This window comes from Copidosoma floridanum, unplaced genomic scaffold (assembly GCF_036245765.1).
Source record: "Copidosoma floridanum isolate Cflo_tuat_1 unplaced genomic scaffold, Cflo_Japanese_pri ptg000006l, whole genome shotgun sequence".
Taxonomy (NCBI): Eukaryota; Metazoa; Arthropoda; class Insecta; order Hymenoptera; family Encyrtidae; genus Copidosoma; species Copidosoma floridanum.
Genome location: NW_028321883.1, coordinates 25,978,465 through 25,990,752, shown reverse-complemented (window position 1 = coordinate 25,990,752; position 12,288 = coordinate 25,978,465). Strand labels below are relative to the sequence as shown.

Genomic DNA, 12,288 nt, shown 5'->3' with positions numbered 1-12,288 from the left:
GTGGTGAAGCTCCTCCTGTGAGGCTCGCCTTTTCGTGGCGTACTGCTCGCCCACAATATACTCGTATACTCTCTTGCGTATAGGGATACACGGGGCTCTGGAAACGACTACTATCCGCGCGCCCGGCGCTCGCTTCGACGTTTCGACGTTTGCGCGCGCTCCGCGGCCCACCAATGTAATGTACGTGTGTGTCCAGCGGGAAAGAGAGTCAAGTCCCACTAGCTTACTCTCTTTGCTGTACTCGTGGTCTACTACCTACTAACGTCACCCCCACCCCCCCCTTTTTTTTTTTTTTTCATTCCCTCCTCTGTTTATTGGGGTAAGTACATAGAGTGTTACGTGCTGGTGCTCTTGCGCACGGGTTAGTTAGTGTGTATACATAATATAGGTACGATGACACCCTGTCCTCCCGCGGTACAGCTGTTTTTCGGACACGCATCTGCATGTACAGGTGTGGATCGATGATTCTTTTTTTTTTTCACACCTCTTTGGATTCTTGCATTTATTTAGTTTGAAAAAAACTTTGAGCTCAAATGCTGCACATCAGGGTTGTGCACTGGGCTGGGAATCTGTGCCCTCCCCGTGTGAACGGGCGATGGAGGGTGGGGGGTTCAACCAGAGACTGCTGGATGATATTATGTATGTCGCATGTGTACACATGAGGTATATATATATAGTGGTATTGCATGTGCAGGTAAGTAAGTAAGTATTAACATGGTTGTGCGAGAGATGGGATATTGATTTTGCTTGCGGACTTTGCATGGATGTGTGTTGGTTGCCGTGTATTTACTGAAAGTATGAGGTATGTAACTTGCAGAAACAAATAATTGTATGTGCACGTGATGAAGGTGCGTTGCTCTCCCTTATTCCAACACTGCTGTGAAAAATGGTTATTATTAATACGATTGCGAGGCAAAAGTGATTTTTACCATCAGCCAGGGATATTTTGAATCTACGGCTTGCAAGTTGATGGTGAGATCGAGCTTTTTTCCAAAAATTAATCCTAAGTACTTCACACAAAATATCTAAATATGATTATAAAGTAGATTTTATATAATTTTGATGATTTTCGTACGTGAAATATCATTAACGTCTCTAAACTGTATCGTAATTTTAGTCAATGTACGATGCAAAAGTTGCATTACCAGAATTAAAAATAAAAACTACGAAAAATATTCTCTTATTTTATGTAGGAATGAAAGCACATATTTTAAAATTTACCTCCAAAAATGTTTGAAAGCTCGCGTAAGTAGGATTTCTACATAACCTACATTGTCGGCTGTAGCAGAATCACACCACACAAAGTGCCGGAAAAGTGTATTGTCATCAACATCAGCACAAAATACCAAATTACTTGCCTCAAAGTCAATTATTGTTTTCACCAAACACAAAGCCGAGATGGCCGTTGCCTATGGAAGGGATCCCTCGAGGTATTTGCCAGACTACGACACCCAGGTGCCGAGGCAGCACCACTTCAGCCCCTACGCGCATAACGGAGGGTAAGTTCTCTCTAGACCTAACCTACCTGGATGATGATGGATTTTCAAAGCAAAACAGTTCAATAATATAATTTTCTAAAAGTGACTCTTTTTAATATTACGTCAAGTAACATGTTACTAAGAAAGTCTATTTTAATCTACCTTAAGTCCTAAGTGGAATTACATTTGATTCTCAACGAAACTGTGACTTAATCGTTCACTTGATTTGTCATTAGGAGTGTAGTTGCTCTTTCTGGGGACGACTTTAGCATGATAGCAGCAGACACCCGTCTCAGTACTGGTTTTTCCATTTACACGCGTGATCAGGAAAAACTCTTTACACTTTCCCCAAACACTGTTTTGGGATGTACAGGATGCTGGTGTGATATTTTAACACTCACCAGAGTGGTGGCTGCTCGTACGCAGGTGAGAGTTTTTCCTTTTTTTTTATCGATTTCATTACTTTGATCGTCGATCAGTTATTAATTAATGAAATCATTCATCCCAGATGTATCAGCACGAGCATCATAAAGATATGTCAACTCCGGCTGTAGCCCAAATGCTGTCAACAATGCTTTACCACAAGCGATTTTTCCCTTACTATATTGGAAATGTCTTGGCTGGTCTGGATTCAGATGGTAAAGGCGTCATTTACAGATACGATCCAGTTGGTCATATGGAAGAGAATAAATTTTTTGCCACTGGATCATCTGGTGCCCTGTTGCAACCACTGCTTGATAATCAGGTAATATTTTCCACTGATGCAGTAAAAATACGCGAGCTTAGGATAATAAGATCAGTTATGACAAATAAATTTTATTGCAGATCGGTTATCAAAACCAAGAAAATGTAATAGAAGTTAAATTGACCAAGGAGAAGGCAGTGGCTATCGCCAAAGATGTGTTCATATCAGCTGCTGAAAGAGATATTTACACTGGTGATGCGATCACCATTAAAATTATCACTCGAGATGGTATTGAAACTGAAAAATTCGAGTTGAGGAGAGATTAATCCATTTTTTTACGGACGGTCCGTTTTCAATTAACAAGTTGTATTTTCTATTGAAATATAAATATTTCTATAATATCGAGCAAGGGATGTTTTTTATAGGAACCTAACTCATGATATGTGTAAATAGGGTGCTGAGCAACCCTTCACATTGCTTACTTCAACTTCTCATGAATAAAAAATTTTTTACCTTAAAATATTTACTCGGAAGTACTAATGTACTGTAAACAGTTTTCAAAAAATATGGGATGAAAGAAAGGGTACAGTTAATAAAAAATTGTTAACAATCATTTTAAGTAACTTAATTTATTCATTTTTTTTATTATGCATAGTTTTTATAAATAAAAATGATCTTCACTAATCAAAAGCATTAATCAGTCAACCATGTGTTTAAGTGTGTATGCAAAACGCAAAATTTTTACATTCTACTCATGGATAACTAACACTTGACAATGAATTATTCATATTTACTATATCTTACTCTTAAATTTTCAGAAATATACAAACATAATATTGTAATATACTTTATGCTTATCAAAACAACAAAAAAAAACAAAGATTGAATAGATGGATTACTATTTCTGAAGTGTAACCGTTTTGTGTATAAACAATCGAAGGAATAGAAAGACCCATTTATATTTTTAAACTTTATTCCGCGGTCTGGGTTTTCAAAACCACTATGTTTTTTTTGCCAAAGGGTTTTTCACCCTCATATTCGCTTAGAGTTTCACCCTTTAGCAAAATGTGTATCCGATTTTATTTTTTTGCAGTTATTACTGGCACTGGCTTGCCACGATCCTTGCCTCTTAATTTAATTCCAAGTACTTTTTCAATTTTGCCAAGCACCAAGTTGTTGGGAATACCTCTGCCGGCTTCATAATCGGTAATCACCTGTGTTTTTTCATTAATTTTCTGAAAAATAATTGTACATGAATAGTGTGCACACAGAACAGTATATTACTGATTGCTTGAAATAATCTTCTTAACTTCAACAACTTACTGTGGCTAGATCTTTCTGAGAAAACCCTTTCGCCTGTCTTCCTTGTTGAATTGTTTTGCCAAGATCAAGGGGAATTTTTTCATGTTTCAATTCTTCAGTCTCACGGTCCAATTTGGCTGTATTTTTTGTGGTAACATGTTGCTTGTTGGCTCCACCTCCCCCTGAAATTACAATAAAGTAGTAAAAATCAAAAAAAGATGGAGGAATATTATTATTATATCGCAAAATGGAAAGAAAAAACTTGTAAAGTTATACATAGTGATAAAAATATTGAAACATTCAGAAAAAAAATTGATAAGAGCATCATGTTTTTAATAATAGTTTCAAAAGTCTGCCTCCAAGCAAGTTTTAACGAGTGAATATTTATAATAGGTGGTGATAAAGACATTGTAGCATCTAGAAAAACTTTTAACTTTGTTCATGAAAGGATCATTTACAAATCTGTTCATATACAATTAAGCTTACTCAATTTTACATGATGTTTCAAAATCCAACATTACTGAACTCATGTCAAGTATGGTGTTGACCATAAAACATTTTTATATGCATATACCTAAAAAATGAACAAAAATCATCTGCACAACAACCGCATTACCAGCCTCGCGAAAATTTCAAGTCGCACATCATTTGCGAAAGCGAGGAGAGAAAACCCACTACTCCCGATCTATAAATTGCACACGCGCAAATGTGTATATACACGTACTTTGAGGAAAAGCCGAGGGTGCAACGACACGTAAACATAAGGGCAACAAAAACAGAGAGTGGAAATCAGCTAACGAACGAGTCAACGAAATAAGTACCCACATCAAAACACTATTATAAAACTACGGAGTGGAATAATAATTCGAATTTTGCAATAAAGCCCACCACTTACATTTGGCTTGAGTCTCCACAGTTACTCCTTGCCGGCGAGCTTGGTTCACTGCCTATAAAATAGAAAACAACAAAAAATTAAAATCAAATCACATCATTCAAGAATTACAAAAGTACTAGGTACAAGGAGAATAAAAAATTTAAGTAGTAGACTCTAAAGTATGGAGTATGTATAAGCAGACGAAAAGGGGGGAAAATCGAAGTTGCTGGTCGACGGTAGCTAGGGTAAAAATTTTTGCCACTACTACCAATGAGTACTACTCACCTGTTCGGACTTCAATGTGCCAGCCTTGGGCGGTCTCTTGCGAATAATTGTCGGAGCAGTATCCCAGTCTGACATTTTTGAGCTGTGTTTTTATGCTTTGCAGATATTGACGTAGACAAACAGTGGACTTGATAAGTCTTAAGCAGTTTGGAGAGTGTGCTGGTAGCTGGTACTGATTTGCGATGTAAAGCAGAAATGTGCTCGGATCTGCTTCTGCTGATAGGTATGATTTGTTCCTGCAGTAGACGACGACGCGCTTGATAAGCAGTATATCTTAAACTCAACCTAGTAGTCTCTTCACGGTGTTTTGCTTACTGCCTGTTACTGCGTTGCAAATGCAAGCTTCCTATAAACAGTATAAACTATATACTTCCTATCCACTTTCCAGATACTTCTCAGTTCCTCACCACCACATATATACTCCACACACTGCAAGGTAGCCGACGCGCCGAGCTGACCGAACTCTGCTGGGCTAAGGTCGTACCAGAGTCGATCAAGGCATTCAAGACCGCTGAGCTGATGGTATGCGTATGTTACTATGTACCTACAAAAAGTATACTTATACCGTGTTATCGAAACTCGGAAAAGATATTCACTTTATACTGGGTCAAGGGTCAACCACCGCTGTCGTTACAGACTTCACGAGTGCGAGTTACATATTTACATTAAAAATGTTTGTGTTCTCGTCATAGGTATAAGTATATCTGTCAGTTATAATCCACATGTTGACATTTTGCACTGATGGTATACACCGAAATTACCGAATGAATGAAAACAACACAACAAATCAACACCCTTCAAGCAGCGCTTATAAAATTTATAGCAGACAGCATTAATGAGATATCTTGTTAGTTTATTTTTGTTTATTCATATTTTACGTCTTTGCACTAGCCGCAATAAATATTTGAATAACGAAAACGGAAAATGACCGTGTTTTTCAAATGAAAAATTTGTGAGTTACCATGCGAATCACTCAATCGGTGACTAAATGTAATAAACCCTCTGTGCTTATCAGCATTAGGTAATAAAAATTGTAAGCAGTTTTTCTATAAAATTTTAAACGCATCGAGAAATTAATTTTATTAGTCAGTACGAGGTGTATAAGTTATTCTACCATTTTTTTTTTTAGAATTCAAGATCAGAAAATCATAGTATAGGGGAAAATGTTAATAAGTATCAGCGATGAAAACTTGCACTCACAAAATAAGTATATGAAATTTAATATCATGCGCGGCTCAAAGGAGCGCTGCTCTGCGATGCGAGAACGGAATTACGGAATAGAATTTTGGAGCAGGAAAAGCTATACTATATAGGTGTAGGTATTCCTGTACCTATGTATATATATGTATAACATCATCTGATGATGCTGTAGAAAAATAAATTTAATCCCCTCTCCCCTCGCCTGACTCACCGCTCGTTACTCGTTTATTCAAGGCTTATAAGTATACCTATCTTTGTTTTACGCACAATACTTGATATTTATACACACCTGAGCTCGTCGTTGCTAGCCACCGAAACAACACAGCTTAAGGGGTCGTGGGTTCGATTCCCGATCGGGGTACTCAGATTATTTTTTCTGATGGTTCTCGCCGAGTATCGAATTCATGAAACCGACTTAGGATTAAGATTTAGTTTTTAAGATGAAAAGAAAAATAAAAAAGCGATTGAAAAATCAAGAATTGTGACGAGCTCGCCATAACCGGTCCTGCGTGACCAGGGAGATAAAAAAGATATGATATGCGAATAATAAAGAACGAAAATGTAATGACAAGCGAAAATTAGAGAAATGTATATAATGAAATGATGAAAACGACATGTTAAAAGACAATATAAATGTTGAATGAACAAAGAAAGTGTACATACCCATGGTAGGTCAGTACACTATAATATAAAAATAAAAAAAACTTATACACGCACCTGTACTTATACCTAACTTTTATATATTACATACAACATACACAAAGTAATAATAATAATAATAGTGAGCTCTTTAACTCTTCGGGGGAGAAAGAGAGAGGAACGCCTCGTCTGCTTCAGCTGCAGCCTGTCATTGGCGTCTCCTCGTGCATTTGCACGTATACTTACCTATACTTGTACAGTTATTAAATATCATCGCACATCATTGACTGTGCACGACGTTTTGTATTTACTTATATACGAATACGAATACGCAAGTGATGACAATTCTCGAGACAGTTGAAAGTGTGTGGAAGTCGTGGTGACTGGTGTGACCGGAGGCGAGGAGCAGAAGGAGAAGGAGAAAAGAAGCGTCGAGAGAGAGAGAGAGAGAGAGTGTTAGTGTAGCAATGCAATTACGCGTCCTGGACGGATGCTTGTGTAGTACATGAGGGATCTGGCGGGCTCGTCGGCGTCGTCGTCGTCGTCGGCGTCCGGCAGTGGCAGAAGAAAGCGCACCAGCAGCGACAACGACAATAACATCAACAGCAGTGTACCCGAACAACGGCAGCTCCCGAGTAGTAAGCGTCAGCGTCGTAGTCTGCGGAGCAGCAGCAGCAGCAGTAGTAGCAGCAACACTGCCGTTAGCGAGGATATCGAAGAGCTACATCAGGTTACTGACATCGTTTGTAGTGACAGTAGCAACGGAGACTACGTACAAAGTGGTATCTGTGGCAGCGAGATGATTGTCGAGCAGCAGCACAATCACCAGGAGGTGGCAGACACGGCGCCGGCCTTCGTTGAGTGCCTGCGCAGAATCGTGTCCAGTGATGAGCAGAGCAAGGTTGAGGAGGCCTGGAACAGCCTCGAGGAGATGGAGAACCTCGAGTCTGGCAGTAAAAACTCGACCTACGACTGCAACAGAAGCTACGACAAGATTCTCAGGTCGATTCTCATCGAGGACAAGATTAGGAACATTGCTGAGATACCCAAGCTGCTCGAGTGGTTCTCCAAGTTTCCGTTTCCCCACACTACTGCCAATAACCCCGTTTCCAATGACATAGCACGTTTTTTGATCAACTCTGCCAGCGACTTCAAGGTAGGTTGTTTGTTTGATTTTTTTGGCTCTCTTCTTTGTCTCTTTTTTTCCATTGTTTCAATAAATGCTGCTCATGATGAAGATTTTCCCATAAATAAATATACGAGTTATCATTTTTACCATTTTCTTGAATTCTCAAAATTTGCTGTACAACTAATTTTTCACATCATTGGGTGGATGTATTTATAATGTAACAAAGCTACCTTTTTAATTAGATCAATGACACTAGTGCTGATCTAATTTTAGAAAAGATCATTTGCTATAAAATGTGCAAAACGTTGTGTACAAAAGTCACATGCGTCATTTTAATATTAATTTTTTCTTTTCAAGAACTAAGGTTTTGTACTGTTTCAGATTTGTTAGTAAGTTTTGAGTAATACTCTTATACCTTCTCTACTTCTTAGTAAAGCTTATTGTTTATGCCTAAACATTATAATCAAAGTCGAATTTTTGATATTGAACAAAGAATCAATACACTGTAAAAAAAAATCAAATCAGAAAAAGTTTAAATAACTAGAAATCTTATGTTTTTTTTTGTACATACAGTACCATGAAAATCTTACCATCATTTTTTAACTTGTGATAATATTTTTTTTCCAGCATCAACCATATCTGGCTGAAATTATTCAAGTATTGAATGACAACCATGAGAAATACCTACCACCTCTTTGTGACTATTCCAGTCTGTGGCAGGCCATTATAGAAGTATTGTCTTGGATACAAGTGCCGGAAGATGCGGTAGAGATGAAAAAGTACAGCAAGGACCTGATTACGATATCAGACTTCTTGAAGAAAAGACGCATATTCGATGTCATGAATGCCTCCATGATGTGTTTTAACAAATTTTGTGAGATTTTCTTCAAGAGCGAAAGGATGGAAAATCCAAGTGCAGCCTTGCTCGTTGCTCTTCAGCTGGTTGATGAAAAGTTGTGGAGGGATCACATGTGCGTCGTTGTTGAGCACTTAATCAAGGAAAACATAAAGGAGCCGAAGATCATTAAAATGCTTAATTTATTTTGCCAATGGCTTGTTCAACCACCTTACACCAACATGAATTATTTGAGCAGATGGTTGACATTGTTCATGAAAAGTTGGACAAAGTACCAAAAACGTCGAATAGTAACAGAAGTGGCAGACGAAATGTTACCTTTAATTTTTTTGAAATGTATGAGATCTCAGCAATTTTACACACTCAACCCTGAAGAGAACATCATTTTTTTCCTATTATCGCTCGTCAGCTCACAAGAATTATTTCACAAAATGATGAAACTTTTCATCCATCTTATGGAGGATGAACGAATATCCACGTACCCAAATGAAAGGGCTGTAAGAGGAAGTATTATCCAAATCATTTCGGTTCTCTTGAGGACTTTCAGCGCTCATCGTCAAAATGCTGCTTCGTGTAAGATCTGCGAGACTGTGGAAAAACTTTGTTGTGCTTACTTGTGCAAAGGAATGGCGGCACAGCAAGTAACCGAGGAAAAAGAAGAAATGGAGATTTCTTATCCGAGCACGAGTAGCGGCGTGGGTAGAATAGACCCTGGTAAAACTGGTCTCAGAAATCTTGGCAACACATGCTACATGAACAGCGTATTACAGGCGCTTGCAATGACCCGGGCATTTACCCATGAGGTCCTACTGTATAAGAGCACAAACTTGTCCAATCAAATGATTTTGAAACATTTGCAAAATCTGTTTGCCCTGCTCAAGTATTCGGAAAAAGCTTCGCTCGCTCCTACCGAAATCTGGCGATCTTCGAAACCGTCTTATTTTATGCCTGGACAGCAACAAGATAGTTCAGAATTCTTATGGTAAATACATATAGCGAATTAATACTTTATAAATCCTACGCAACTTTTTTGCTGTCTGTAAATTTATTTATATATTTATTTACTTTTCTTTTTTCAGCCACTTGTTGGATGTTCTTTATGAACAAGAAAAATCAGCATTGGTGAACGTCAGTGTCAATGATCAAAGTATTAGCGAGAAATCAACAGTAGAGAAAGAAATCATGGATGTAGAGGAAGAAGCAGCTGGAACTTTGGAGTCACCTTTGAACGATAATGGCACGTCGAAAACCATAACCCGATGGACAACTGAAGGAAATTTGAGCGAAGGTGTTTTATTTATCCACTCGATTCTAAGTTAATAATTTTGTACAGCTCGGTCAATTTTAATTCCCATATGAGTGCGACTACTCTTTGTGTAAAATGGTGCGCTCTGAGCTTTCTGCTGACTCACATTCCAAAAATAAAACCGACGGATATATAAAGTTTAATGCGATCCGTTAACGTGAATTCTGATTTTCTTTTCAGGCGAAGAATTGGCGCAAACGCAAAATGGCTTGTCAGACTCGCACTCTGACTCAACGGATAGTGGTATCCAGTCCGTGGGAGGCGAAGACACGATCACGGCATCGCCATACCTCGTACATCGAGTCTTTGGTGGTGAGCTTAAGGTCACTTATCAATGCATGCAGTGTGGCACCGAGAGTCACAATACGGATCAATTCAGGGACTTGCAGCTGTGTTTTCTCGATACCTTGGCACCCACGAATCCGATCACTGTGCAGGATCTCATCAACTCGAATTATTCGATGCCAGAACACCTAACAGGTGACAATAAGTACAGGTGTGACAGTTGTGCGACCCTCTGCAATGCCCAGAGAATCATCAAGATTCTCCAGGCACCAGCGCATCTCATTCTTACGCTAAAGCATTTTCGGTAAGTATCGACTATGCAATTTGTTGCTCAAAAAAACTTTACGTAAGTCTAAAATTCAATTCCGTCACTTTCAGATACGACTCAGAAAGTAGATTGCGTACAAAGTTGCGTCGTAAGGTTATCTACAACGAGACCATACAGCTACCAGTTTTAGACCAAGACAACGAAACGTATCAGCTATACGCTGCGGTCGTGCACTCGGGGTACAGTATGGACTACGGCCATTACATAACGTACGCATGCGATGCGAAAAATCGCTGGTACAAATTCAATGACAACTTTGTATCGCAAGTCGGTTTTGAAAACTTTATGCTGCTCGAGCCGCCGGACACGCCTTACATTCTGTTCTATCGTCGTTGTGGTCGGCAAAACGAACCCGATGAGGACGCACCTGACTTTGCGTCTCTCGGTAAAAACCTGCAAGATTATGTCGAACAGGAAAAACGTTGTCAGACCGAGGAGCGCAGAATCACTAGGTTGTCAGCTGCTGGCAACTCGATAGCAAGGTACAACCAGAATGGCTACTGGAACAAGGACGATGACGAAGACAATCCACCGCCGTCCAAGTGCCGTGACGCTGTGAATATTCCTAGCGGAAAGTTTCTTTGTTGACGGAGGTATAGATAGCCACTGGGTTGATTGAGGCGCGAGACTGACGAGGCTCGGCTACACATACGTTTCTCTTGTTGCATTATTTTTCCTTTTGGACCTCAGGGAACGGGTTTATATAAAAAATCGGGTGATTCATACTACGAGCAGCTATTTGTTAGTCGTAGCATGGATATAGAAGATGCGTTTGCTATAGATGATGTTAAGGTAATGATTGCTTGGATTCAACTTGCATTACTTTTATTTCAGATGTCATCAGAAATAGTATTTTTTCGTATGTACAAATTTAATCTAATATTCTGTGTTGATTATTCAATTTATTTATGTTGCTTTTTTTAATCGTTATTCTTTTTTTTTTTTTTTTTTTTTTTTTAATCACAGTTAACTCATCCTTACTTTAATAATTGACTCTTTGTGTTGTAGTAACTTCTAACAAAGGCCTGTAATTAAAGTATTTCATCCAACATTTCATCTTATTTTACACTTTTAACGTAGATCACTTAATTTCAATATTAAATTATTTATGTACACCTACATGATTCTTTCAGCACTCAGTTGAATGAGAATCGTTTCGGCGTACTTCCAACGAAAATATAAATGATATTTAAATTAATTTAAAAACTATACTGTACCTATCTATACATAAACAAACTATTTGATATTTTGTATTTACATGTAGAAGAAAGTATCTCTATAAAATAAGAATATAAATAAATTTAAAAAAAAAATAAAGAGTATAAAAGAAATAACATGTAGATAAAACGAAAGTTGCTAGTAGAGCAATGACGTAAATAAATCATTATTGCTAAATTCAACACTAGCATTATTACGTTTTGGAAAAATCAAATTATGTTTCATTGAACATTGCACTGCCAATTCGTATTTTATCAAAACAGAAAATCATTTAATAGGTCATAAAATTATATTGTCTTTCTTGTATAAAAATAAAAATAATGTTTTAAAAATCTATTTTTTAACTTCAATTTGAAACAAACTTTTATTTAAAGAGCCTCGTTGATTCTCCGCCTGCGATCCCCTCTACATATAATAATTACCTATTTATTTTCATCATTTTTAGGCAAATTAAATTCGAATTAGTAATCGATTTTTAGTTTATGGTTGAAGAAATCATTTTTTCGAAGTAAAAAATAGTCATGCGTTTTGACAAATCATAATTATTTTTATGATGGAAAAGCAGCGCTCAAAATTAAGAAGAAAAATTATATTACCACCAATCACGCATTCATTCAACTTCATACAAGTAAAAATTTTAACCACTAAAATTTATGTTTTGTGGAAATGGTGTTTTTTTTTTTTTTGACTTTATGAAAAATTT

The 12,288-nt window shown here is 37.7% G+C and overlaps 3 protein-coding genes across 4 annotated transcripts; 2 read left to right on the top strand and 1 right to left on the bottom strand.

Annotated features, from left to right (window-relative positions):
• The first annotated feature begins 1,275 nt into the window (after nt 1-1,275).
• On the top strand, nt 1,276-2,572 carry Prosbeta6 (proteasome beta6 subunit). The gene is made up of 4 exons (XM_014363397.2): nt 1,276-1,499; nt 1,715-1,904; nt 1,987-2,223; nt 2,304-2,572. The coding sequence occupies exons 1-4, from the start codon at nt 1,399-1,401 to the stop codon at nt 2,487-2,489; spliced, it is 714 nt and encodes a 237-aa protein (XP_014218883.2). The 5' UTR covers nt 1,276-1,398; the 3' UTR covers nt 2,490-2,572.
• Nucleotides 2,573-2,774: 202 nt separating this feature from the next.
• On the bottom strand, nt 2,775-5,190 carry mbf1 (multiprotein bridging factor 1). 2 transcript variants are annotated; one of them, XM_014363396.2, is made up of 5 exons: nt 5,032-5,190; nt 4,625-4,970; nt 4,361-4,412; nt 3,487-3,647; nt 2,775-3,398 (listed from the first exon to the last, which is right to left on the bottom strand). In XM_014363396.2, exons 2-5 carry the CDS (start codon nt 4,697-4,699, stop codon nt 3,243-3,245), a joined length of 444 nt encoding a protein of 147 aa, XP_014218882.1. In that variant the 5' UTR covers nt 4,700-4,970; nt 5,032-5,190; the 3' UTR covers nt 2,775-3,242. The 2 variants fall into 2 exon arrangements, with proteins under 2 accessions (XP_014218882.1, XP_089454572.1); XM_089598446.1 differs by having other exon boundaries at nt 4,625-5,190.
• Nucleotides 5,191-6,675: 1,485 nt separating this feature from the next.
• On the top strand, nt 6,676-11,917 carry LOC106647139 (Deubiquitinating apoptotic inhibitor). Its single transcript, XM_014363404.2, has 5 exons — nt 6,676-7,619; nt 8,220-9,430; nt 9,528-9,736; nt 9,935-10,343; nt 10,418-11,917. The coding sequence occupies exons 1-5, from the start codon at nt 6,969-6,971 to the stop codon at nt 10,953-10,955; spliced, it is 3,018 nt and encodes a 1,005-aa protein (XP_014218890.2). The 5' UTR covers nt 6,676-6,968; the 3' UTR covers nt 10,956-11,917.
• Nucleotides 11,918-12,288: the final 371 nt, after the last annotated feature.

Excerpts from the sequence above, each read along its gene's own strand:
- Prosbeta6 (XM_014363397.2), top strand. The coding sequence starts at position 1,399 with ATGGCCGTTGCCTATGGAAGGGATCCCTCGAGGTATTTGCCAGACTAC. Across the intron at positions 1,500-1,714 it reads CCCTACGCGCATAACGGAGG|GAGTGTAGTTGCTCTTTCTG; the intron begins GTAAGTTCTCTC and ends ATTTGTCATTAG. Across the intron at positions 2,224-2,303 it reads AACCACTGCTTGATAATCAG|ATCGGTTATCAAAACCAAGA; the intron begins GTAATATTTTCC and ends ATTTTATTGCAG.
- mbf1 (XM_089598446.1), bottom strand. The coding sequence starts at position 4,699 with ATGTCAGACTGGGATACTGCTCCGACAATTATTCGCAAGAGACCGCCC. Across the intron at positions 4,413-4,624 it reads GCACATTGAAGTCCGAACAG|GCAGTGAACCAAGCTCGCCG; the intron begins GTGAGTAGTACT and ends TCTATTTTATAG. Across the intron at positions 3,399-3,486 it reads CTCAGAAAGATCTAGCCACA|AAAATTAATGAAAAAACACA; the intron begins GTAAGTTGTTGA and ends ATTATTTTTCAG.
- LOC106647139 (XM_014363404.2), top strand. The coding sequence starts at position 6,969 with ATGAGGGATCTGGCGGGCTCGTCGGCGTCGTCGTCGTCGTCGGCGTCC. Across the intron at positions 9,431-9,527 it reads GATAGTTCAGAATTCTTATG|CCACTTGTTGGATGTTCTTT; the intron begins GTAAATACATAT and ends TTCTTTTTTCAG. Across the intron at positions 10,344-10,417 it reads CTTACGCTAAAGCATTTTCG|ATACGACTCAGAAAGTAGAT; the intron begins GTAAGTATCGAC and ends CGTCACTTTCAG.